Here is a 25,949-nt window from a genome sequence, read left to right as displayed (position 1 = left end):
AGCATGGAGGTTTAGGGGCGCTTTTGAGCCATTCGCAAGAGAGAACAGAGGAGATTCAAGTGAGGAGAGAGGAATAGAAAGAGAAGATGATAAAGTGAGAGATGAAAGTTGTATCGTATCTTTTTTCTTTTTACAGCGGGTCGGTGGCAAAATAACTTTAAAGTGTTTATGAATCATTTGATCCCGTCATTTTGTTTACACTTTTCAATTCACTAGTAAAGTAAGATTACATAATGACGCTTGGACCGGGTGTTAATATATGGAAGATATAAGTGAATACCACTTTCACAGCTCATACATTTCCCTCCAGTCTAGATCCGTTCACCATGCTCAGTCACTTGGCCCGAGCAAGGTCTGCTGTACCAAGCAGGATAACTTCACGAGTGAGTTACTTCAGTTGTCGGTCGTACGAATTAGGAATCCAGCTCATAGAACTCCGCAGGGTTTCAATTCGTCTGGTAGATCATTGGATGTATCAAAAGTGATTCTTGTGGGTAGATTAGGTTCAGATCCTATATTACGAACGGTGAGCTAGCACTCCGTTGATAAAATGATCAAGACTAGCTGACTGTCTGAATTATAGACGACAAGTGGGAAACCGTATTACACGTTTGTTCGATCCACATCATCTATCATTGAGGAACAAGATGAACTAATAGAAAGATAAATAGATATACTGTAGCTACTAGCGTTGGATCCCCTGTAGAAGTGGAAGGCGGAAGTATGTACAGCTATAATGCTCTCCATGTATGGACAAGATAGCTGACTTTCGGACTCCTCGTTGTAGAACTGCAAGATCCTCCTACATCATGGCATACGATATTCTCGTTCAACGAATTTCAACATCCTTCACTACAGAAACTAGGTAAAGGGTACGTCTTACCACACCGTATATCCATGTCATATCCATATATCTTCCTATCACTACCCAATATCCCTAGTATGATACTAATTCGGATTCATCATTGTTAAACAGGTCATCTGTATATGTAGAAGCGGAATTGCAAATGAGACCTTCTGAATCTTCTTCCAATGGTCATTATACTCACGATAGAGCTTTTCTCAAACATCGTGAGCAGATCTCATGCAGACTTCCTTTCATTGATCGTATACATGATCGTCCACCTCTCACAAAGCCCAAACCTCTGTAAGGCACATAAAGCTAATGAGATATCTTGATTGACTGCAGAAAAAATCAGTGTAATAAATAGAGTCAAACCGGAGGGTGAACAATCAGATATTGAAGAAGATATCACTGAGTAGTGAGGACAGGTCGAGCTACTTTATGGTAGTAGCCTCTCACGAAGGTTTTGTCGTAGGTTTGATACCAGGTAATGATATAATGCATGAATGATTCTGTTTAACCTTGTTTTACAAACTGGTATGCGGTATGTTGATGCTAAGTGTATCTGGGTCTTTATCATATATACAATGGAAATGTCATTTTGTTTGGATACAACGATGGATGAAAGGCGATTTGATTTCTACATCTAGACCTATTCTACCACTATTTGATCATGGAGATTGAGGGGCGCTTTGCGATTATTGCTTTGATTGCGCTTTCCTTGCGCAGGTACTTGAAGTTCAGGTTTGATTCGTTGTATGACACACATGTCGATCATGCTGGACTAGGCATCACACTTCCTCCTTCGTCTATGTCTATGGATGATGAGGTTTGATCGCCCAGTCGATCAAGTAGAGGCATTTGACGCGTTTCAAAAGCTGATAGTATCCGTCTGGATAAGTTGAACGAAGAGTATATGTCGTGAGGAGAGGTCAAGTGTGTTATAATGCAGTTGTTGAAGAGGGTATTGAAAGGCGATGGCAGGATGGTATGAAGCGAATGTCAGAGGGGGTTAGAGGAGAGTCGAATATAAAGAGTCGCGAGCAAGAGTAAGCAATTGGGGATTCTCAGCTCTGACGAGAATATGACCAGCGATAATAAGGCCCATCCACACATAGGAAGAAAGGTAGTAATTGACATCATTCAAAAACTCACCTCCTCTTATCACCTTCTTCATCTAATCTATCACTCAATCGTTTCAACTCGTGAATCGATAATTCCCCACCTGGAAGGTTCAATGTAGCGAGTTTCATATTCTCTATGGTGGTCGCTAGTTCTTTGGCCTAAAAGTACATATCCATCGTATCAGTTTTTGTATTGTTTACTGACTGGGACTATGTGATTGCTTATTAGGAAGACATATATGAGATAGGAGTGGGTGATGATGAATGTGGGTCATAATCGGATTGTTGACTCACTTTAGACGCTACACTCTCTCCAGCTTGAGCTGTACTTGTTTTTTCCGAACAAGTAGCTTGATCATGTATTATACTTAATATGTCATCTAGTAAAGGAAGGAGTGATTGGAATGTTCCTGGTTGAATGTGAATGTGACTTGCATTGTTCGATTGAGCTTGAGCTTGGGCTTGAGCTTGGGCTTGAGCTCGGGGCTGAGCCATGGTAGATTGGGTGACTGAGTGGGGAGAGTGATGGTCAAATGCAGTGATCTTGAAATATCCATATGATGCATAGTTGCATCTAGGATTGAGCTTTGGTGAAGCATGATTTGTAGAAGTATATCTTCTCAGGAACCAAAACTAAATCCGTGTGTGTGTGTGGCATTTCAACCTCCTTAGAACCCCCAATCGAAGACCCGATCTCGAGTATTTCCGAGGGTTGTATAAGGGGAAGAGGTCTTTGGACTTGTCAGATACACAACTACCAGGGGCATTATCCATCATTCATGCAAAATCATGGAAGAACGTTCAGGTTGGGTCATGATGAGATAGAGCTTTACCATAGCAGCTTAACAAGGTAACAAGGTAAAAATAGGAACGAACTGGAACTGGCTTTAGTTTCATTTCGTTAAGGGAGATGTGTGCATGTCGACGAAGTCATTTATGACCGAGGTGATAAAACCTGACCTTGGTTAAATCGATTGGGGTGGTAGGTCCTCAGAATTGAGGGAGAACAAAAAAGTAAAAGAGAACCGAGAGAGAAGAGTGTATATAAAGCCGAATGCTCTTTCATTTTCGTCTCCGTGTTCTCAGTGACAATCTCTTGAGGGCACCAATACAATTGACGAAACGAAAATACAAGAGAGAACGCAGGCTGGTCCTGTCATCTTTGATCAAATTTACCTTTCACCTTTCAACAACGAAGGATCAATTCCAAGCCTCAGAAATGACTTCTTCTTCTCCTGTTCAAGCTTCTCCTAAACTCTCGATAATAGAAAGCCTATTCCAGTCATTGTCCCTGCAAAACAACCGCCCTCTCCCTTCTTCCACTTCATCCACTTCTCAAGATATGAACTCGCACCAGCCCCAGCTAAAAGAGATTACACCCTTGGATCTGAGAACTATAGAAGCGTTTACAGGGCCCCTAGGAAGGCGAAACCACGCTGCGCAATCAGCCGGGGACTGGAGTGTGCAAGATCAAACTCAAATACGTCCAGCGACTACTAGAGTTCCTATTCAGAATTCCTCACAATCTCCAAGCACTCTTACAGAAGATCTCGAAGCCCAAGTCCCTTCTGATCAGAATGAACGTCCTTCAATACGTGAAGTTACCCAAAAGAATCCGAAGGATATATCATTCACCTCAATCCTTTTAGCTGTCTTATGCGGGATCATAATAGGTTGGATAGTATTCTTAAATCGAATGAACAGGAGGGATGAAACTCTGATAATGGTTGGAAATGCTTGTTTTATCGTTCTGTGAGTTCTCTTCTGTTCGATTGAATTTCCTTGGTGTGTCAATCATATAAATCGAGGTCATCTGTTCTTCTGTTTGTTAGTCCGCTGTTGACATTTAATCATTTAGGCTCCTTATTGACCTGGCCTTGTTGATTCGACAAACATTGAAGATCATTTCAATTTTCTACCCTCCATCGACAAGTGAGAATTTAGGCTTGGCTGAAAGCGGCATGACATGTTGTAATGGGACGTGTCTACCTTCCTACGTCGCCTCGGTGGGAAGACGACACATCACAGATGACGTGGGCGGGGGCGAATCTCAGTCGATCGTGGGTGATTCGCCACCAAAATACGGGGATCAAATGGGTCATGAATTACTGTTAACCAGTAGGAGTAGAGAGATACGTGGTCCTGAAGAGAGACATGAAGGTTGGATTGAAGTTTTTTATCAATCTCATTCACGTGAACAAGATATTACAAATAGCCAAAGGCAATTTGAAGTGGGATGTGAAAGAAGGGGAAGAGCGACAAGACAGGGAATAAGACAAGATGCGGTTGAGGGTCAGAGTCAAGCTTTACAAGTTCAAATTGAAGATTCCGTTGATGAACAAAGTGTTGATCATGGCGAGGTCGTAAATCAAAGTCGGGGCGAAGATCCAGGAGAGGTTTTGGATGGTGTTCTTGATACAAGAGATAAGTGATGACAAACGTTGAAAGGGATTAACGACTACAGTTGAACTTTTTACAAGTCACCTAGAAATAGATTTAAACGAATATTATGCATATCCATATCCTTGTTTATTACGATACAAAGTCACTTCTTCACTCTACCTATCCGGTTCAGCTTCGTGTAGTACTGTCTGAACGTAAACAACGGGAAGTCAATCCCTCTAAACTTTCCCTTCGATTTGAATCCATTGTTTCCCCTTATACCACCGACAGAATCTCTCGCACACCTTGTCTCAAAAACGTCAGATTATATTCTATAGTTCCTCTTCTAGCGTGCCAAGTTTCCGTTCTCAGCAGCACCACTAACGCGAGATACCTAGTTTACAACGATCAGTAATCATGCTCTTCCAATCAGCATACAAAGTATATTCAACGTACGGAGTGAATTGCCATAATGCCAGGGTTGTGTTTGGCATCAATCTTGTAGATTGAGTCATCCAAGGCGCATCTGGATCTTCATCATCCCACCATCCTCCAGGTTCGTCATTATCTTCTTCTGACTCTTCTTCGGGATCTGCTTCGTTCCCAATTCCATTGGGATTACCGTGCTCCTTCTCTGTTTTGGGGTCTGATGAACCGTTCGATGTCGGCTTTTGCTTTTTGATATTCCTTAATTAGGGACGGATATTAGATCAGCTTATTGTCTAGCTTAGAAGCACGAGGGGTTGATAGCTCACTTGTATAGATCCCTAAATGCCAAAAAACTAGACAAGTATTCTGTGACTTGTTCTGATAAATCATCTGTACGATGTCTGTTATCTGTAGCTAGTATCACACCTGAATTGATATCGAATAAGAAGCTGTTATCTGCGCTTGAGTGCTAGTCGATTAACCAATATCAGCATAGTTCATGATCAAGGAAAGAAAAGGCGTATGAATCACTCACAGATGTGAAATCTAAGAGTAAACTTTCGACAGCAGGTAACATTTCCATACCACCTTGAAGAACTCTTGACCAAGCATCTCTCAGAGTAACATCATGTACTGAAGTCATTGAATATCTAATTTCACTTATCAACGTATTGATTATCATTCCAACAGTTTGTTGATCTTCTAAATCCCATTTATCTCCTATCGTATTATTAGCATGTTGTTGTTGATGTTGATTTGACGTTGAGTTTGAATTCAATAATGATTTATAAGGGAAATCTTCGATTTCTTCAGATGTGGTTCTTTGTATCTCAGCGTAATTTTCTCCTCTATAATCTTCTGATAATACTTCTGATTTATGTATGAACATGTGAAATCTAATTGAAGGATTCAACAGATAAATCTTGACCATCAAGTGAACGAAACGCAGTATCGATTCATGGTATGAGTCGTCTTGCTGAGATCACGACCAAATTTAAAAAGGAAAGTGAGTTTTAGTACACATCATTGTTTCACATGTCTTCCTTATCCCTCTCCGAGATAAGATGGAAGAGGAAGATAGATAGACCACTCACTTGCATATCTAATACGTACACCACTGTCGAGAATGTACTTATTGGTACTTCCAATTGATCTAACTCGAAATTCGAAGGCGTATCCCATATTTGCAGAGGTACAATTGAGCTATTTCATATGATACGTTTAGTGGCCAGCTATATATATATGATATACATATCCTCGTAGAAAATGTTGACATATAGCTTATCACTCACTCATAATTGATTTTCTCGATTTTTTGTGTTACGCCAAAATAAGGTACTTCCCTTGCAGGTACATTTTGAAATACTGTTTTTATACATGATGTTTTACCAGATCTGACCGTATCAAACAGCGTTGAATCAGCTACTAGATCTTCAGGATTTCATATATATAGATTTAGAATATCATGGGTGGAAGCTCACTTTCTCCAACCTAGTACCAATATTTTCTGTCTGTGAGAATCATCGTCTCGCTTAGGGACTGACGTTGATCTCGTTTTCGATGATTCTCCTACTTGAGATACGTTTCTCGACATCCTGGCGACTATGACTGTCTACGACGATGAATGCAGAGAGGAGTGATATGCTATCAACAGACGTAGAAAGAGGATATCAACATAAAGATATATATACCAAACAATGCCGCACGTGCCTCCCACCAGCTCGATGTGTGCCTGATAACTAACAACATATGGTCAGCTGAGAGCCTGATATTCGTCAGCCTTGACGCGTCTCTCTTTTTTTTTCCCATTAGTTTTGTGAAACCCGCCATCCAGAAACATTACTTTTTACTCATCTTTCATATTCTCATCGTCGCGTAAGACACATCCCACATCACCTGTCTCTCAACATCCACTCCATCATACACTCACCTTCGATCAGCGTAAAGTGGAACGACACACTCCCAAGTACCGCATGATCCACCTTGCTCGCTACCTTTTTGTGTGATCGTATCGTCAGAGCTGAGACACACATTCGATCACGCGTCGGTGGCCTACTGGATTTGAAATTTCGGTAACTACCTCTTCTAAGACTCACCCATTCCACAGAAGATCCTATACTATCACCTATCATGTCGACCTCATCACTCAGCTCTCTACCTCCCTCCGATTTCCGATCCGCTCCATCTTCTGATACGCTAGACATCCCACCTCCTAGACCAGCACCTAAACGGACATATGGAAGGGCACGACCCGCTTCGCCACCACCCATCACTGAGTTGACATCATCATCTTCGTTCTCATCCACCTTCAATCCTCCTGTACAAACATCACCTTCAAAGGCACTACTCGATAGATGGTCTTCGGCTAATCAAAGTTGGCGAGATGATTTATCAAAACTCGACGCCCCATCTTCTGATAAACAAGAAGAAGACGAAGAAGCCATCAGGAAAGAAATGGAGAGACTGAGAAGACAAGCCCGGGGTATAGTCATTCGTGATCAACCCACACAAATCCCACAGCCAAAAAGCATTAATCTTGGTGTTCCAAAAGCTGGTTTGGGTGCAACATTCAGTTCATCTTCCTTAACGTCAATTCCTACTACTGTACAAACTTCGCCTCCTCGTTCTTCTCCTCCGTTCAGATCGTCGCCTCCACCAGAAAGGAGACTGCACGTACAATCCTCTGAAACCGAGAATGCTGAAGAAACAATGTTTCCAGTCAGAAAATCAGGCATGAGTGGAAGACCAAAAAGGATCATAATGTCTGATGCAGAAGAATCAGACGAAGATGAACCCCCTTTATTCGTCAGGAACACTTCAACTTTAAGAAGTCGTTCACCTGAAGATTTGTCTACTACTGAAAAAGGAAGCTCGCCTCCTCCTGCAAGGCCAATGAGCCCAGCGTCGTCCAATGCCAGTGCCGACAACTACAATGATACACGTGACAAGGAGAATATGGCAGACTTTCTAGATGAGCTAGCTGAAGATGATGCCAGAGCTGAGAAAGAGAGAGAACAGGAAAAAGAGCTTGAAGAGCCTTCCAAATCACATGCTTTAGATGGCTTGGATGACTTGTTTGATGATAATGATGAAACGCCTCGCAACAAGAAGAAGCATAGACAGCCTAGGGTGAGTGGTCGTGTACCGATAGAAGGAAAGGGCTTTACTGACAGGACTATCCAGGGACTAAACAGAATTGATAAAGCTGAGATGGAGAAAGACATCGCTCGTGCGCAGAGAGGTCAGTGAAGGTTATGGCAAATCATCTAAAGTTGTCATCGCTAATTCAATGTGTCCTGCAGAACGTCCTGTCGCTTTTTCCCGACCTGAGACCACCCATCTGCCGATATCAGCATGGTTACAACAGGCCAACGTAGCAGTCAAGCCAAAGCAATCTCCGTGAGTGTTTCCATGGTCATCTCCTGTGGGATCCCATCCTATGTTTGGGCTAATACCTCTCTTGTAGTGAGATCAAAGCTGCGGTGCCAGGTTTGACATTTGCCAATTCACCCAAAACATCGCCCAGTCACCTCACACCTCCCGACGATGATATTATCGGATTTACCCCTTCATCGGGTCTGCGCCATCCGTTGAATACCGCATCCACATCAAAAATCTCCATTGACAACCCTAACACCCCGACCCCTGCACCTAGTAGGAAGGACAAAGGGAAGCACAAGGTGGTCGTACCTGGGACATCTGAAGGGGTGGAAGCAGATGAAGATGAAGAGCAAGACTTCTCCACTTTCATGGATCACGAAAGAGTTCGCGACGCAGAAAAGGCGGATCGAGCAGCACGAAAGAAAAGGCTGGATGAAATCAAGCAGCTTGCATTGAAGCAACGAGACACAATATTGAACCTCGGATCGACAAACCACTCTTCTGAGAACGAAGATGAATTCGAAATTGAACTCGAAGAAGAAGAGATCTTCCCTAAACAAGAACCACAAGGTCGGATAATCGGGGCTAAGGCTGTATTATCTAAATCTTCCGGCAAGCCTGTGATCTCGAAACAGAAACAAGGATATTTAGCTAGAGCAGGTAAATTACATAAAGCTAAACCTCAACATGATGTCAGCGAGACATATGTCGAGTTTGCTGGTAAAGCTTTCTCCCATGCGAATCAAAAACAATTGAATGGAGGATCGAAACCTGCCGGACAGAAGAAAGGTAGAGAAGAAGTGATTTCTCAAGATGCCATGGAAAGGGCTATTAGGATGAAACATCACCAACAAGTGATAGCTTTGGCTCGAAAGAGAGAAGAAGAGTTTGGGAGAAAACGAGTTTTACCTCAGAGAGTGGAGCGCGATATCGAAGCCTTAGTAGAGTCTACACTGGATCAAGAGAAAGAGGGATCCGAAGACGAAGACGAGGATGAAGATTACAATCCTGAAGCAGAGGATGAAGATGGAGAAGAAAGGATGGTCTGGAGTGGTGAAGAAGCCGAAGAGGGATCTGATGAGGATGAGGAGGGCACTGAAAAAAGTGCAAAAGATGGACAAGGGGAGAAAGAGAATGAAGTGAAAGTTACCGCTTCAATCGCTCTTGATGCGGACGATGACGACGAAGATGTCACACCCATGCCGAAAAGGAAACCTCGAGCATCCGCAAGATTTGCTTTCGATTCCGATGACGAAGATGCTCAATCGAGAATACGATCTTCACCTTCCGTTCAAAGAACCCCATTAGCGGAAGTGCCTGCTCCTCAGTCTACAATCAAAGCAGCTCAAGAAGATGGATTTGGCGGATTTGATCTAGCTGGATTTGGAAGCGGGAGTGGAAGTCAGGGGGGCTTTTCTCAATTGTTCGATGCCACTCAAGCTGGAGCGCAGACCGGCAGCGAGGTAAGCCTAGCAGCCTTATGAGTTCAATAATGGCTAACAAGTGTGTTTCTTCTTAATAGCAGGACATCTTCGCTGCTTTACGAGCCGCTGAGCCCATCGGACTTTTGCCTGTCAACGCAATGCTACCGGGTGTAAACATCTCCGACACTCAAGTTGAAAGGGATAACAATCTTATTGCTGTTGAAATAGAGAATGCTGCTATGGACAGAATGCACGAGATGAATAGGCCCAAGAAACAATACATCAATGAGAAAGGGTAAGTTCAGCTCTAGTCTGGCAATGTTCTCGCCATTCGTGTTGCTGAAGCTGACAAAATGGGCAACAGTCTGTTTACGCAAACTAGACCCGCTGTGATCTACGATGAGGATACCCAAATATCGGATAGCAGACGTCATTTGGGTGGATTGTCGGATTTTTCAGTTTATGGGACCGCACCTTTCGGTAAAACGCAAACTCAAACACAGACTCAGACGGATACACCTTTTAGAAACAATTCAACTGGAATCCTTCAACCAACTCCAACTCAAGAAGACGGGACTTTATTCACAAGACTTCGAAGAAGATTGTCAAATCCTGATGAAGAATCCTTAACATTACCTCTATCACCTACTCAGCCTGCTGCTAACCTTAGACCTAAAAATGCATTTGAAACGTTGATGTCTGCAGCTAAAAAACCTGCAGCTAGCTCGAAAGGGAAAATGAAAAGTAAAATGGTCGACGAACAAGCAGAAGAAAGTGATGAAGATGATGGATGGGGTATGAACCAGGGGGGTAATGAAGAAGAGGATGATGAGGAGGAAGATGGATTCGTAGAAGGTTTGGTCGATGATCAAGAGATTGATGAAGAAGAGAAGCGAAAACAGGATGAATTGGCAGCGGCAAAAAATAGGTAAGTCGTTCTTCGTAGGATGTTCTGTTCACGCTATCATTTGGTGAACTTGTGTCAGATGGAGTCAGGTGTGATGGACAGTAGGAAGAGATTATGCTGATATCAATACGATACCCACAGAGAAATACAAGCAGCCGACGATGCGAAAGCTGAAGCTGCAGCGAGGGCCATTACTGCCGGTGAACATAGACAGAAGAGGAAAGGTCGGGACTTCGTTGATGGAGATGAATCATCGGATGATGAGAAGATGAGCAGCAAAATGAGAAAAAGATTAAGGAAGAAGAGAAAGCTTGCAGGCGCAGACGGACTGGATAAACTTGGTACGTGATTCTCTGAAATTCAAACTTTCCTCGACCAAAGGGCATTTGAACTAAGACTGATCTCCTTGATTAGATGGAGAGGAGAATGTGTTCAAGCAAGCTTACGAACAAGACCTAATGTCTGATGAAGATGAGGTTGATGAAACCCCTTATTTCTCTCCCGAACGACTGAATAAAAGTCTTGTCATGGATCAGCACGTTGATAACTCTGAGAGGGAGGTTTCTCCACCACCCATCAAGAGGACTTTCAGGGAAGTGAGAGATATGATAAAGCAACGTGCAGAGTTGAATCGAGGTGTGAGTATCTTCATTACGTTTCTGTCACGGATTGGTATATGTGGCACGAAAGCTAACCGTCTATTTGACATTTCAGAAAACCACAGAAGAACTCTTCGCGGAAGACGCGGATGACGATGATCTGTCACTTGAATCCCATCCTCGAGCACTCAAAAGAAGAGATACGTTTGTTGACAACGATGATGATGATGGAGACCAGGTCATGGTTGAGCAAAATGGGTTTTCGATTTCGAGAACCGTCAGAACGTTTACCAGTATATCTAAATCTGTCGATCAGGTAAATCAGGATATCATTACTTCCTTGTGTTACTGCGAACTAACCAATGATGATTTGTAGAACGGTATCAAACCCAATAGATCATTAGCATCTTACGCCTCGTACGTACAAGAAGAATCACAAGTGACTAGAAGAGTTGGAGGTGGTGCTTCTGGGGTATCAGTTATAAGACCACAACAGTCATCGAGGTCTGTAGGAGGAGGAGCTGGACAATATCCATCGAGATCAAATAGTTTGAACTGTCATAATGGTAGACCTCCACCAATCCCTCATCCTCATAGATCAAATACGAATAATAGTAATTCAAGTGGAAGTGTCTTGTTAAGTAAAGGGAATAAATTTGCTTAATTTAGTCCTCGAAGGGGTTTTTTTTTCAATTTGACTCTTTTTATGTAGGTATATGTATTGTTGTCTTGTATTGCATTCCCCTTTGATTTGTAGACGAATGCATGTTTATATATGCGATGGTTGTTATATAGCCTTGCCGTAATACCTATGGTGTCTGAGCGAGGAATCAAAGCCCTTCGAGGGACAAACAGTAAACTCGGATTACTGCAGTAGATTGTCCAATCGAGAACATCGGATGCTAGTCTTCATCGTCGATACGGTGACACGGACGTGAGGATGGTCGCCTGATTTTGGGCTCCAACTATTCGTGCGAAATCGATAGGGGTACTAGATTCGTGTTCCGAAGAAGTGTCATACCAAGGATATTCACAACAAGAGTACAAGCGTTGGTCGTAACGGAATATCACGGACGAAACGAAAATGAATTACCAGTTTCCGGCGACAGACATTCGCATCATACTATACTGTAACTAGTCGTGTTCAGGACGAGTCTCGCGGATGATCGGTTCCAGAAACAAGACTGCATCGTTGTCACGGAATGATAATTGGATTGAAGAAAAATTGGATAAAGGAGGATTTTCAGATTAACAAAGCTCTCTCATTGACTTATTGGATCGTCTCCTCCCCTCATTATTGCTTACCCACTGTATTGAAAGGTAGCTGAGCTGTTGAGCGTTACAGGCAGTTGATGTGAGAATAAGGTCGTCATCTACCGTAGTTGAATGATGTTCTCGCAGAATGATCATGCATCCAGCTATAAAACAGTCTAACAACGAAAGATGAGAAATCATCTCACAGACCATCATATCATGATCGAATCAACTGAATTCTCTTTTCGCCTCATATCCAGGCTCTTGACAAATAGACAAACAAACAACCGACAGATAAACAAACAAACAAACGAGCAACTAGATAGACGACTCCGCTCTGTCGATTCGGTCACTCTCAATAAACTCAACATCCACATCTAAGAAAGAGTATTTGTTTTAGAACACTTTAGCCAAGATTTTGTCTTTGACAGAGGTGGGCGGGTTTTCATCTTTTTGATTTTGGTAATAATCATTGAGCGCATCGAAGAATTCCAAGTCAGTGACCAGGTCGACATCTTTACTTCGATGGAAAGGGGTTCGACCAAATATCTTGAAACCAAGTCCGATACCACCAGCGAGTGCGATCTAATCACAATTCCAACCAGACGACCTGTCAGCTAATGACAAAAGGTGTTTTTTCCCTTCTTGGTCATGTTAAGTTTGATCAAAGAAAACTTACAATACCATAATTGAAAATGAATGTAGCAATATCCCAATTGCCCTTTAAGAACACAGCGTATCCTTGAACGAACAGGAAGAGAGGTGCCCAAAACATAGCCCAGTAACCTCCATAAGGTAAAATCTTTGATGTGACTGGGAGTAAGGCATTCCTGTCAATGCCTTGAACTCGCATGGCTTTGTTGAACCGAAGCCAGGTGAACGCCATAACACTCCAGTTGAGCATGGTAGCAGCGGTACAGAAATTCAAGATCCAATTGAGGACCTTTGCACTACTGGAACCTAAAGCCATGTAGGCCAAACAAGATAGAAGCATTACTACAATGACAGCATAGAATGGTACACCTCTAATAACGTCGGGTGGCTGTCAGCAGGCTTGCAAAGACACTGAAGCGAGAACCAAAACATTACTCACTTGCTGTTCACTCGAGTAAGGAATCTGGGAGCCTTTCGATCCAGAGCAAGCGCGTGTAGACTTCGAGATGCGTTGAATGTATAGGCATTACCAGCAGAGATAACACAGGTGATAAGCGCCGCGTTGACGATATGCGGTAATACAGGAACTTGAAGACGGGTCATAGAGATGACGCTGTAGATACACGAATATCAGCTTTTGAACCCTATTCAACGTGCGGTAATCGGTAGAAAAGGTTTCACTCACTAAGGCGATTTACCAGCGTAAGTCTTGGCAGAGCCAGTGACGAGTCTACAACGTTGCAAATTCAAAATCAATATAGTTGGCCGAGTATAGGGAAAAGAGGGAAAGCCCACTCACGTCTCATCGTTATAAGGGATTAAGATACCGACGCAGAGACAACCTCCGATGAAGAAAGTGACCAATCGAGCCATGATAGTCTTGAAAGCTCGAGGAACTGTTCTTCGGGGATCTTTGGCTTCGCCCGCAATCATCGAAATATATTCAGGTCCACCCATACAGAAACCAGCGACATTGACAGCGTTGATGAATGCTTCTAATTTACCAGACGCATCTTCACCTGCCCAAGGTCCAGGGTCTTTCCAATATCGGAATCCGAATTTGCTATGGAACAGCGAATCGAGGTTAGCGTTATTCCGATGAAACATATGCCTCTGCTGTAGGTTGCTCGCTTACTCGTGAAGAGGATTGCCTCCAACCATCGCGATGAAAGTATAAAGGATTAAACCGGTGGCCAATAAGACTTTTCCAAGGGCGAGCCAGACTATGATTGTATGCACTGTTTAGTTCCTTGATCTTCATGAAGCTGTATTGATCTTTTTGACTCACATTCGGTCTCGCCGAAGAGATCAGCTCTATATACGTTGATTGCCAAGTAGAGTAACAATGAGACAGTAATCAAGATCGCGGGGTTTTCATCGTAGCCCCAGAATCCAACGAGCGTGTTGAGGATAGTAGCTTCGAAGATGACATAAGACGTTTGAGCGAACTACATTCGATTCGTTTAGCTAAGTCCTTATTTTGCTTGACTCAATACTCACGAAGTGATTCCAACCGACGGCAACACCGAGAGCTGGGTCGACCATACGACCGGCCAATCGAATGAAAGAACCGTCAAGAGGGAAAAGGGTAACAATTTCCATTTCTATGATAATTATCAGAGATGGTCATCCCTTCAGGCAGTCACGGATACTCACGACATTGTGCGATAGAATACACAACTGTCGCCCAGAATAAGAAGGCTGTTCGCATTTTTTACATGAGCAAAGTCCTTTTTTTTTGCGGAGATTCGGAGCGATCAGTGACCAACCTATGAGCAAACACACTGGTCCCGACAGGACACCACTTCCAATAGCGACAAACAGAGCAGCTCCGATGGAACCTGCAATCGCAGTAAGTTGGATCTGTCGAGGGTTCAACCTTCGATGATTGACTGAATGTAGGACTCTTTCTTGTAAGGAGTCTCCTTCATTTGCGCTAGATGATGAAGCTGGGATGTGGTGGAGACCAACTTCGGTGGCGCCAACATAAGCCTCGGACTTCTCGTCTTCGTTCATATTCAAGTGGTCCATCGAGGAGGGACAGTTGCTTGTAATGTGTTTCGGGAATTAGATGAGTAAGATAGTGGTGGGTATGTCTCCTGCTGTAACTCGGAAGTATCCACCTTTATATATATTGAGAGGTATCAAGAGTGTAGAGATCTCTTTGTATCATCGTATCTGTCGTTGGCCGGTGCTGACGTACTTTACTGATTAAGAAGACGATCTGGGAGTGGTCTTTTTGAAGTCCTTGATAGCAATGGTCTCCGCAAGTGCAAGACTGGAGTCCAGGAAGTTTGGGTGGAGATTCAGCGTTCAGGGCGGGACGTCTCTTTTTCCTGATATTGAAAAAGTCTAACAAATCAGCGTATTGCGGTTTGCAACGGCAGCTGACACTATACGTGTATTTCGGACCGGTGGTCTCGTGAACCCTTACTGACTTCTAACGATCAAGATAGATGTTTGTTGAGACTTCTTAATTGAATGTGGGGAAGGAGAGAGGCCTAAAAAGGACTGGTGAGAGCGAAGCGGCGAGAGCAGAGTCACAAGCATAAAAAGGCGATAAAGAATCTGGGCTCCAATAGGAATGCGGCGCGAAGGAATTGGATTCCACCCCTGCAATTCCCTTGCTTATGGAGTTTACCTGATGGACTCCACCGTTGAGCTTACAATTAGGAAGTTTGCATCTTCCCGGCATTACCGTGATAATAACGTAGCATATCTGACTTTCTGAAAACACGGTGTAAGCGTTCTTGAACATCAGTGCTAAAATAAGAGATAAGGGTCCGGTGACTCTCTCTCACACACACACACACACAGACAGATACGCCAGGTGTGATGCAGATAAGGAATACACACGCACACACAGAAGTCCGTGCATTTAGTGCATGATCGGTATTCAAATAGCCGCCTTGAAGCGAGGGAAATAAGTGGACTCCAGATAGCGTAACCTTTCACTCCCAATGAACTCCTGAAGAATCCACCCCGCGGGCATTCGACGTCGAGGTTTAAAAAGGTGTATTTACGTGAGCTTGATTTTGTTGTATTAAGCAGGTGTACACCCCCTGGTCTGATTCCCAAGTATCTTGAAAACTCATATCTCACTATACACATATATATACTTGACAGTGATATACTAAATGACTGTACCAGCAATGCCTCAAAAACTTGTAACCATTGACGCCTCTGAACCTCTCGAGAAAATCTATGAAATCGTAGCTCGAGATGGTGGAGTGATCGTATCTAATTTCCTCTCCCCAGATCTCCTGAAGGAGACTATGGGTGCTATCGAGCCTCATTTCAGTCAACGTGATTTCTACAAATCAAAGGCTACACATGAAGAACTGGGAGACGATTTTTTCCCAGAAGGGTCAAAGAGGGTTTACGCTTTATTGGCTAAAATCCCTGATCAATTAACCAAAATCATGAGACTCGATGTTTGGCAAGGTATCATGGGTCGTTTCTTAAAGTGAGTTTTTTGCAATTCAGCTCCTATGAATTATCAATGTGCGGGAAATCGAAGTGATAGATGCTAATTATTCCCTTTTCCAGCGACGAATATTATTCATACACTGGTGAAAAACTGCTTTCCCAAAAGAGTGGTTATATGCTTGCTTCCACCGCCGCTCTACGACTTGTCCCCGGAGTTAAACCCCAACCCCTCCACCGAGTAAGTATTGAAATGTCTCTCTCTCTCTCTCCATGGTTATTCCTTAGATGCCAGGATCTCCAGACTGACCTGAATGTCAAAATAGGACCAAATCGCATATCAAGTACGACCTGATCCCACCAACCCTCTTTTCACTCCTATGGTCGGATGTCTTGTTGCCGGTTCCAAATGTACTTTCAAGAACGGTGCGACCGCTGTCATTCCAGGAAGTCATTTATGGTCACCTGACCGAGCACCCAAGAGGGAAGAATGTACCTATGCTGAAATGGAACCTGGATCCGCTCTATTCTGTCTTGGATCAACTTATCATGCTGCCGGAGAGAACATTTGTGATCCAACGGACGAAGATGCTATAAGGACTCTTTTCGCCGTTTTCGCTCAAAGAGATTACTTTAGACAGGATCAAGAAGAAATCTTATCTACCCCAATAGAAATCGCTAGGAAATTACCAGAAGATGTTCTCAAGCTCGCTGGTTATTGTAAGTCAAAACCCAACCCTTCATTCTAAGCGGAAGGCTGGCCGAGTGAGTAGAGTTGACTTAGACTTGTGTTCCGCGTATATAGACAAAGCGGTCGGAGGTGTCGGATACGTTGAGGATCATCAAAGTCCTCATGAATTCTTACACCAAGATTATGGTTTGGGCAAATTCACAGCTCAAACTGTTCAAGTCGCTCTATAGATAGGTCTGTCTCTCCCGGATGTTCTTGTAGTCACGTATTGTAGTTATTTCATGCATTCCAGCTTAAATCAGTATCATTTCACACTCTCCCTCTCGGGATCAGCGCTACTAACAACGCATTATAGTTGAAGCGTTTTCCGCTAGTCTAATCAATCTGCTTTTATCATGGGTACAATGCATACATATATAAATACCTCGCTTACGGTATACAACGAATAGGGTGATCCTATCGGCAAAAACCAAAATATACAGATATATGAAAAGATAGTGTTCCGTTGTCTTATTGCGTGAAGTCGAAAAAGGGTATATTACTCAAATCTTGGGACGTATCATCCCAATTAAAGGTAGCATCCGGCAGAAGACTTCCCAGATTCCAATCAGGTATGAATGGGATAGCGTTATTAATCGATAATAACTGATCTAAATCATCGAATCTTGGTTGTTGAGGTTGATCGAATTGAGTTTGAACGAAATTGTCTTGTTGTCCTTGTCCTTGTCCTTGTTCCGTGATATCGATATGTTGTGGGTGACAATTTGGCTGATGTTGAAGGAGAATAGCTTCATTGTTAGATGAAGGTGAAGAAGGTGATGAAGAAGCAATATCATCTTCAAATTGAGTTTGCGTTTTCAACAATTGTTTTCTGCTCATAACCATTCTTATACCCCTTGATAATTGTCTTGCCATAGCATCAACTACACTCGTGCTATTGGCACTATCAATATGATGTCTTACGGCAGCTTGTTTTTCCAATTCAGATACCAATTCTTGTAAGGTGGCCAAACGAAATAATGACCAGTCGGACAAAATGACAGGATCAGATCTATTGATTGACTGAAGCGTATATATAGCACAAAAGGCTACCATGCTTGTACTATATAACTACTGTCAGCTTGTCTCAGGGTGAGGAAATACCCGTACACATGGAGAAATACTGTAGAAACTCACTCGAAGGTGGCGGAGTTCAGTACACCGTTCCATGATTTGTAATTGTTGGTAGATGCACAACAAACTTCGAAAGCAAGCGTCTCACATGCCTTCCTAGCTTCTGTATCTGAGTCGTCCTTCTGTGGATTCTTCTTCAGCAACGTCAATGCTAGTACAAACGTCGAAAATCTAGCTATTATATCGTATTCCAGTGTGCCTACAGCGTCAGGTCAGCTTTAAAATTGTTCTTCCCGATGTCGACGGAAACTGGACTTACTGGTGATCTCAACTGCCCACTTATTTCGCCACTCGATCAATGAGTTATTGATCAGGTTGATGTTTGTCTTGAAATCGCAAGCTCTTTGAGTAGCGAGCTTATGATGTACTTCTGTCTGAGGTGTACCGCGTGAACATCAATTTCGAGTCGAAAAACAGGTGGATACACTCACTATTATCTTTCTGAGGGATACTGAAGCACAAATTGGTGCATCATATCGATGAGCACGCTGTGAGAGCAGATAGCGAATTGAGCCAGAACACATCATAGTTCGTGAAACTCGTACGTACTTCATGCTTGCCCCACCGATCGAGATTAGCTTGAGAAGAGACCGTAGACTCAGGGAAAATAGGATACCTTCCTGCTACCATTGCCATATTCTGTCACGTCTGTCAGCGATTAAATCTTTTCCTCTGTGAATGCATTGCAGCACTTACCCTATCGTGTATGTAAAGCAATAAACATACTCTGTGAGCGTTTCTTACCAGTATATCATGATTTGCGGGTGTATAGGTAGGATCCATTTGGACGCAAAATGGTAATGGTAGATCCAGTCGTAGCTCAACAGCTAAAGCCGTAGCGTGGGAGACATATAACCAGGTTTTATCTCGACTTAGAGAATGGGGTATTTCTGCCCAACTTGCAAGAAGAAGTAAACCTTGAACTATTTCGATCGATTTGAAATTTTTATTCCTCACATGTGTTTCGAGTCGATTGACATGATTCAATAGTTGAGAATGTAGCAGCACTGACTGACATACATTGATGTGTGCACTTGCCATAGCTAGAATGACACCTAGGAGAAAGGAACTTTTAGATCGGACGTAAGATAAAGTATGCAATTTGGGATCAAAGTACATCGATCCATTTGTAAGATAATTCATGAATCTGAGAGATAGGAATTTCAGCGTAAGATCAATGGTCAATGAAAGTACAATGGACATACGAATCAAACAAGTGTTGAGCTTCAGGCAAAGAGACCATTTGGAGAGATATTACATCATGTTCAGGTGCGACATCTGGTCTTGCCATCTGTACACCGGGTATGGGTAAGTACATCGACCAGCTTAGAACGATGAAAATTGATGCTTACATCTGGTCTTCCGCAAAACACTGATGGTTCTTCGACACTGAATGTGTCATCTTTATTCTCAGGTGATAACAATTGATTCAACCGTTGAGATAGAACTTGTCTACCTGTCATAGGATGAACTTTTTCTGTCCAGTCCGAGAACTGATCCAGTATACTCGAACTATCGCGAGTTGACATCAATTGATTTATTGGAGTCAGACTTACGTCTGACCTGCTATAAGAACATCCAGTTCAGTGGAAATCTCGAACACTCCGACCGGAAAGTCTGAAACAAGGCGGAAATTCACGAGGAAGATAGATTAGGGAAGATACTTACTCTGGAGTATCTTGACGTCTCAATGCCTCTGAAGCCAAAACCTGTAATGGATTAGGTAAATGATCAATTTCATCTCTTGATCGATGAGTATTTGGTTCTTGATCCATTCCAAATGGTATATAATAAGATGGTTCATATTCTCTCGTTTTTATTTCTCTCGTTTTACGATTTTTAACTCCAGGTTGTCTGCCGACTCGTCTTTTCTTGGTTATACATTCTGCTCCATCCATCGAACATCTCTGACATGTTTCTCTCATATCTTGACCACGAGAAGGTCGTTCGCATCTTTTTTGACGAAACATAGGTCAGCAACACGAGACGAGACGAGGCGGAACAAAAGGCTCGTATCTGCTCAGTCAGTGACCTGAAACACTCACTTCATCCTTATCTTCCTACATCTCTCACAAGCCGTCGTGTATACCATAATGTTTCTTTCAAAACCAAGATCACCGGTCGTGTCAAGTGCCTGCGATGTCAGAAGGCTTAAAGTGCCTCCATTACCGGCCGTATCTTATAGCTGTGTTGACGCGACTCTCCCAATATCATTCAGATGCGAGAATATACCGTCGTTCGTGGGCCTTGTTCGTGAGTCGCGTGAAATGGAGATGGTAGAAATGGGTTCTCTTGCCAGTATCTATCTATCTATCTCGTTTGATGATCGTACTAGTAGCCGTTGCTGAGCTCGAAATCTCTCTCGAATCGCAAATGATGAATCGTTATCTTTCAAGAAAACAGCTTTACTGATGACCCGAAGTGTAGTAAGAAGGAATTCAGATTCCTTTTTAGACGAATCATGTAGCTTTTATATACCTGCACCTCTTTTGTCTCACATAATTGTATTTTAGCTTATCGGGAATTCAGTTATTTGCCTATTTGGGAAATAAAATCATGACTCCGAGATGTATTTACGTAATCGTAATATGAAGGATTGATACCTTTGCTGAAGGAAAGAAGCGAGAAAAGATAGATAATTTTACATGATTGCATTATACGTGCTGAGATGAGACGCGTATATTACCTCTTCCCCAAGCCCATTAGTGTCATCTCCCAGATCATGGATCCATTGTCCTTATAGTCACATTATAAACCGGTGACCCGTTTTATAACGGTCAACCACTCATCTCGCAAGCCTTGCGTATCAGCATTATACAGATATGTAGTTCCTGCCTACACAACGAAAAGGGGCAAAGTCCCATCCTGGATCAGCTCACTGGCTTGCGAAACATACACGGGTTCACTCACAGTTTGAACAATGAACCCTTTCGTGCCTTTTTCTTGAACATCAATAACTTTATTTGGTATGACATCTGTACCTTGACCTTGTGTATGCTGTTGAGCAGTACTGGCGTTCGAATGTTCAGATATCCCAGTTGCGTTTGAAGGTCTCACTACAAACACACATTCTCCTTTCACTTTCAATGTATCTTCATCGTGATTCTCTTGTGCATGTACATTCGAAGAAGAGAGTGAATCATCTTTCACAATGATTAAGCGAGGAAAATCCGTCAAAATGAGCTGTCGTTTCTTGAATGCTGGCATCAAGAATGAAGGAAGATGTAACGAAGGTGAAGATGTTCTTGCTTGGATTTGGGATGAGAATATGATTCGTTCGTTTGAGAGTAATAACGATGACCTATAATTAGATTAAGACAATGAGAAAATCAGTTCTGGTCGTCCTCACACAAACACGACTTGTAAGATGACGCCAAGATGACGAATGTGTCGTACTCACCACTTAGCATCACCCGTATTATTGTCCAAATGGAGTCTTCTTCCATCATCATTACCCAGTTTCGAAGAAGTCGCTGGTGGATTAAATGAAGCAGAGGAGACAGGAGTTGTACCTTGACTGGATGAAGTTTGACTACCCATCATTATTCTCATCTCATCTGATCTAACACTTGTTCTACTTGTCCTATTTGATCTGATACCCGGTGTGCCGATACTATTATGGTAATTATGTTGTTGTGTCGTTCCACCACCTATGCGCATCGATTCCAACCAACCTGTTAAGGCTGATCTATTGCCACCTGAACTTGAACTTCCATGTGACCAACCCCTATTCTTCTTTGAGTCCTTGAATATGGAGGAAGAACTCTCCGTAGCATAGGCAGGTCTAGGTGGATCTAATCTTTCTGTTGCCGTAATGTCTATATGTGGTCCATCATCAGGTGTGTGGATGACTGAGTTCCCGGGATAATCAACATTTCGGACCGCGTATGCAGCTGCATTTCTATCAATTCTTGGCTCATTCGTATGATCATCTTCTTCCATACCTTCATTTGGAACAATCTCTTCATCTTCATCACGGTCGTACTCGAACCCTCCATCAGAGACTTCATCATCGAAGACAGCCCACGGATCAGAATCGGGTGCAAGATTGGCAAGGGCCGCCGCAGGTTGCGTGAGGCCGGTAACGATTGGCGGGGCAGGATTAGTGAAAATGGTAGACCAATTGGTGAGAGCAAAGAAGGCATGTGATTTGATGTCTTGTACCGATGGTCGTTGATGTGGGTCGAGATTCTACATAATTTTATACTTGCATGAGATCACAGTCTTTCCCTTTGATTGTGATTACACTCACCAGGACCAACTCCACCAGTGCTTTGGCGTCATCATCGAATCCTTCTGGAAAGTCCATCTCCCGCTTCAGAATCTTCTGAAATGTCAAGTAGTCCGTGGCTCCTCTGAATGGAGGCTTTCCAGCCAAGAACTGATAGAGGATGCAACCGAAAGCCCAGATGTCCGATCTTCGATAGAATAATCATCAGCGCTTGCGGTTGGGAGATTGATAGGGACTTACGCAGGAGAAGCAGGTTCATTCCGTAAAACTTCTGGACTAACGAAATCCGCTGAACCAACGAAAGACCTCTTCTTCCCATCATCCGCTGGCTCTTCCTCTTTGTTCATCAGTTTGGCAGATCCAAAATCGGTGATTTTGATGCGCTTTTCATCGTCTAGCAGTATACTGTGTCCAAGGAGCATTATTAGTGGAGCTATCCCATTTGAAGAGACTTCGATAGCCGCGACTCACTTCTCCGGCTTCAGATCGCGGTGCACCACTCCTTTCTCGTGCATGAACTCGATAGTATCGATCAATTGAGCAGAATAGTATTTCGCTGAGATCATATCCAGCGAGCCGAACTGTACCAAAGGTTTGAGTCATCAATGACATACATCATACAATCTCGAGAACGCTCGACTCACCTTCCGGATATAGCTTGCCAATTCACCATTGCTGGCTAGATCCAATACGAAATCTTCCCTCAGGTCATCAGCTGAGAAAACTCAATTTGATCGACCATCCGAGAGCCGAACTCACATAGAGAAGTGCTATCATTGAACGTTGAGTGTAATCTAATCACACCAGGATGTGCTTGGCCGGGTTTGCCAGAACCTGATTTGACAGATCTTTCCGACGGCGCTAATGATTGTCTTCTCTTCTTTGGCGTTTGTCCTTTACCTTCCCTGGAATGACGGGGTTGAGCCTCATATCCCATGACTGGGCTTCCTTGGATGTCAGTAGTCGCATATCCAGGAGTGGGAGGAGGGAGGTAATCATCAGCTTTTGAAGTAGTGAATTGAGGTGGTGTTGACATTTGAATTTGGGTACTTTCTTCTTTGACCGGAGATGGTGGACTTGATCTAATGCCAACTTCTGGTTGTTCAGATGATAACATTTCCGTTTGCTCAGGAACCATGTCCGGATGATCAGCATTTCTTGATGGTCTCCTACCCGCAAAATTCTTCGTGACAGGTGATAAAGGAGCATTATTTGATAAAGGTGATGAAGAAAGCCCACTATCCGTGGTTACGATTGATATCCTATCTCTTCCACCTGGAACCACTGTAGCTCCCGAATCTTTCCTTGCTGTTCCAGCAGAACTATTGATACTAGCAACTGATTTTCGTTTGCTGGCTGTTGAGGGTGAAGGTCCGTATCCTCCCGAAGAAGAACTTGAAAGACCTCTTCGATGACCTCTTGCCGTAGTGGGAGAAACTGATTGTCGGGGAGTAGATAAACGTACGAGAGCGTCACGCTCAATCATTGCGTATTTGACTTTCTTCTCTTGAACAAGATGATGCTGATTGATGATTTTAATGGCGTACTTCCGAGGCAATCGAGCTGAAGTAGGGGATTGACTAGATGACGATGAAGCGGCAGTGGCTGCATATACCTGAAGAAGGGGGTTAGGTATGTTATCAGTATATTTGCGAAGTACTCCGTTCCAGGCGTACTCACAGTACTGTAAGATCCTTGACCTAATTCCTCCCCTAAAACAAAGTCTCTTATGCTAGGTTTCTTGATTTGGCCTGACCCGGAATGAGAATGATTCGAGATTTGACTTTGTCTTCTTTCTCGTTCTCTATCTCTATCTATTGAACCACTTCTTCTACCATTTGTCCAACTAGGCCCAGCATCAACGCTCAAGGTTCTCTGTTTACCATCCATCAGAGCTTGAGATCGCGTAACTATCGTAGGTGAAGAGGGGGCCGTGAGGTGACCTTCTCTTCCTCTGACAGGGGACGATGGATTAGACGGAGGGGAATTCGATTGATGGTGATCATGATTCAATGTATCCATAGGATCCAGAGAGATAGTCACTCTTAATGGACCAGGTGAAGTAGGATCTTGATCTACAGGAAATCTAAGACCTCGCGGTGTTGTAGGTGATACAGTAATCATTGAACCGGAAGTTGTTGGTCTTGTTGACGTTGAAGAATTCAGGATGGGTGAAGGGGAATGTGAAGGCGTTGTAATTATATGTTGAGGTGTCATTCTACCTGATCTAGGTCCGTTCCTACCCCAGCCTCTTCCACCGACTGATCCTAACTCAGGTCCACTTCCACCATAACCCCTTCTACTTGCGTCTGAATGATCATCGTCTGCTCTACTAACCGGTCGACTAGGTAATTGTGATGGAGTTGTTGCCGCTGTAGAGGTTTCGATGGGTGGTGGTCTCATAGGTGCCGCTTGGACAGATGAAGTAGATGATGTAGTCGCCGTTGATCTAGATGAAGAAGTGGAAGCATTTCTATTGATCGAAGGAGACGATAACCTAGGAAAGGTAGGGTAATTCGTTGGGGGAGTAGGTGGAGATGATGTGGGTGGTGTAGGAACAGGTGAAGGTCGAATTGTAGTTGCCATTTTGAGCTTTACTTTTATCTGAACGTTTGATTAAAAGCACTGAGCAAGCAAGAGTGTCTTTGATTCGTGAATCCTTGATTCCACTCGGCAATACGAGTATTAATGATGTACAAGTATTAGGATAACGTTTACTTCCTTTGATTTGACCCTTTCCCTTATTGTTTACACCTTTCTCCCTTCCTTCCCTTCAATGGTAATATCGGCTATTGCGATTCAGAGTGAATGAGGAATATACGTCCTAGCGGAAGGACGACGACAACAACGCCTGGTGTTTCTTGAGTAGATTGCGATTGCGATTATCCAATGCTTTCCGTGTTTGCAAAGTGAGATGTCTCGGTCCGGCTGTGTTGGTTTGTTCCTCCTCGAAAACGAGAATTTAAAACCTTGTCCTTTTTTTTATTTTGGCTAGCGCATACGGACACCTCCTTTCCAAAGCTGGATTGGTCACTTTTCGATTCCTTCGCGTGTATACAGTTCTGTCTTATTGCTTAGAAGCTTGAATATGTGGTGGTCTATCTCTTGATGGATATGAGATGATTTTGATGAAAAGTTTTTTCTATTTCATTCTCGTCTTTCACCGGAAATGTCGGATAGGAAGAATGATGTTTCCTTCAAAGTATCGTCATATTGGTGATCATCCTGTTCAGCTTTTAGCTCGAGATGGGAGTAAGTCACCAGAGGACTTCTTAGTCTCTGGTCCCACGATCCAAGGTAGATGTAGATATCTAGTGATATGTTGAATTATACTGAACTGTCCTTTTTTGTTTGAGATTGGATGCAAATGTTGTCACTCCAATTCGACGAGGGGGGAGATCTTTCTTTCTTTTGATGATCATGATCCATA

The 25,949-nt window shown here is 43.1% G+C and overlaps 9 protein-coding genes across 9 annotated transcripts; 4 read left to right on the top strand and 5 right to left on the bottom strand.

Moving 5' to 3' along the window:
- Window positions 1-326: 326 nt before the first annotated feature.
- Window positions 327-1,263, top strand: IL334_002911 (uncharacterized protein; the record flags this gene model as incomplete). The annotated part of the gene is made up of 7 exons (XM_062934649.1): window positions 327-383; window positions 443-526; window positions 584-609; window positions 672-721; window positions 788-872; window positions 977-1,071; window positions 1,190-1,263. 7 exons carry the CDS (start codon window positions 327-329, stop codon window positions 1,261-1,263), a joined length of 471 nt encoding a protein of 156 aa, XP_062790700.1.
- Window positions 1,264-1,618: 355 nt separating this feature from the next.
- On the bottom strand, window positions 1,619-2,463 carry IL334_002910 (uncharacterized protein; the record flags this gene model as incomplete). Its single annotated transcript, XM_062934648.1, has 3 exons — window positions 1,619-1,736; window positions 2,000-2,127; window positions 2,263-2,463. The coding sequence occupies 3 exons, from the start codon at window positions 2,461-2,463 to the stop codon at window positions 1,619-1,621; spliced, it is 447 nt and encodes a 148-aa protein (XP_062790699.1).
- Window positions 2,464-3,187: 724 nt separating this feature from the next.
- Window positions 3,188-4,400, top strand: IL334_002909 (uncharacterized protein; the record flags this gene model as incomplete). The annotated part of the gene is made up of 2 exons (XM_062934647.1): window positions 3,188-3,720; window positions 3,827-4,400. The coding sequence occupies 2 exons, from the start codon at window positions 3,188-3,190 to the stop codon at window positions 4,398-4,400; spliced, it is 1,107 nt and encodes a 368-aa protein (XP_062790698.1).
- Window positions 4,401-4,626: 226 nt separating this feature from the next.
- IL334_002908 (uncharacterized protein) lies at window positions 4,627-6,373 on the bottom strand (the record flags this gene model as incomplete). The annotated part of the gene is made up of 7 exons (XM_062934646.1): window positions 4,627-4,744; window positions 4,807-5,037; window positions 5,106-5,248; window positions 5,315-5,755; window positions 5,874-5,982; window positions 6,072-6,173; window positions 6,261-6,373. The coding sequence occupies 7 exons, from the start codon at window positions 6,371-6,373 to the stop codon at window positions 4,627-4,629; spliced, it is 1,257 nt and encodes a 418-aa protein (XP_062790697.1).
- A 536-nt stretch (window positions 6,374-6,909) lies between these two features.
- On the top strand, window positions 6,910-11,754 carry IL334_002907 (uncharacterized protein; the record flags this gene model as incomplete). The annotated part of the gene is made up of 10 exons (XM_062934645.1): window positions 6,910-7,908; window positions 7,963-8,020; window positions 8,082-8,178; window positions 8,246-9,623; window positions 9,683-9,879; window positions 9,949-10,512; window positions 10,633-10,832; window positions 10,906-11,129; window positions 11,206-11,406; window positions 11,467-11,754. The coding sequence occupies 10 exons, from the start codon at window positions 6,910-6,912 to the stop codon at window positions 11,752-11,754; spliced, it is 4,206 nt and encodes a 1,401-aa protein (XP_062790696.1).
- Window positions 11,755-12,740: 986 nt separating this feature from the next.
- IL334_002906 (uncharacterized protein) lies at window positions 12,741-15,014 on the bottom strand (the record flags this gene model as incomplete). Its single annotated transcript, XM_062934644.1, has 10 exons — window positions 12,741-12,929; window positions 13,024-13,369; window positions 13,438-13,611; window positions 13,684-13,728; window positions 13,798-14,061; window positions 14,134-14,221; window positions 14,287-14,446; window positions 14,499-14,602; window positions 14,655-14,699; window positions 14,768-15,014. The coding sequence occupies 10 exons, from the start codon at window positions 15,012-15,014 to the stop codon at window positions 12,741-12,743; spliced, it is 1,662 nt and encodes a 553-aa protein (XP_062790695.1).
- A 1,121-nt stretch (window positions 15,015-16,135) lies between these two features.
- On the top strand, window positions 16,136-17,345 carry IL334_002905 (uncharacterized protein; the record flags this gene model as incomplete). The annotated part of the gene is made up of 4 exons (XM_062934643.1): window positions 16,136-16,464; window positions 16,548-16,665; window positions 16,751-17,144; window positions 17,230-17,345. The coding sequence occupies 4 exons, from the start codon at window positions 16,136-16,138 to the stop codon at window positions 17,343-17,345; spliced, it is 957 nt and encodes a 318-aa protein (XP_062790694.1).
- A 280-nt stretch (window positions 17,346-17,625) lies between these two features.
- On the bottom strand, window positions 17,626-20,380 carry IL334_002904 (uncharacterized protein; the record flags this gene model as incomplete). The annotated part of the gene is made up of 10 exons (XM_062934642.1): window positions 17,626-18,217; window positions 18,292-18,487; window positions 18,548-18,662; window positions 18,720-18,776; window positions 18,838-18,927; window positions 18,985-19,435; window positions 19,494-19,579; window positions 19,641-19,851; window positions 19,957-20,241; window positions 20,334-20,380. 10 exons carry the CDS (start codon window positions 20,378-20,380, stop codon window positions 17,626-17,628), a joined length of 2,130 nt encoding a protein of 709 aa, XP_062790693.1.
- Window positions 20,381-21,036: 656 nt separating this feature from the next.
- On the bottom strand, window positions 21,037-25,105 carry IL334_002903 (uncharacterized protein; the record flags this gene model as incomplete). Its single annotated transcript, XM_062934641.1, has 9 exons — window positions 21,037-21,123; window positions 21,199-21,589; window positions 21,689-22,479; window positions 22,541-22,706; window positions 22,760-22,924; window positions 22,991-23,100; window positions 23,164-23,216; window positions 23,279-24,134; window positions 24,200-25,105. 9 exons carry the CDS (start codon window positions 25,103-25,105, stop codon window positions 21,037-21,039), a joined length of 3,525 nt encoding a protein of 1,174 aa, XP_062790692.1.
- Window positions 25,106-25,949: the final 844 nt, after the last annotated feature.

This window comes from Kwoniella shivajii, chromosome 3 (genome assembly GCF_035658355.1).
Source record: "Kwoniella shivajii chromosome 3, complete sequence".
Classification (NCBI taxonomy): Eukaryota; Fungi; Basidiomycota; class Tremellomycetes; order Tremellales; family Cryptococcaceae; genus Kwoniella; species Kwoniella shivajii.
Note: the sequence above shows the minus strand (reverse complement) of the source record. Positions and strands in the feature narration are given on the sequence as shown.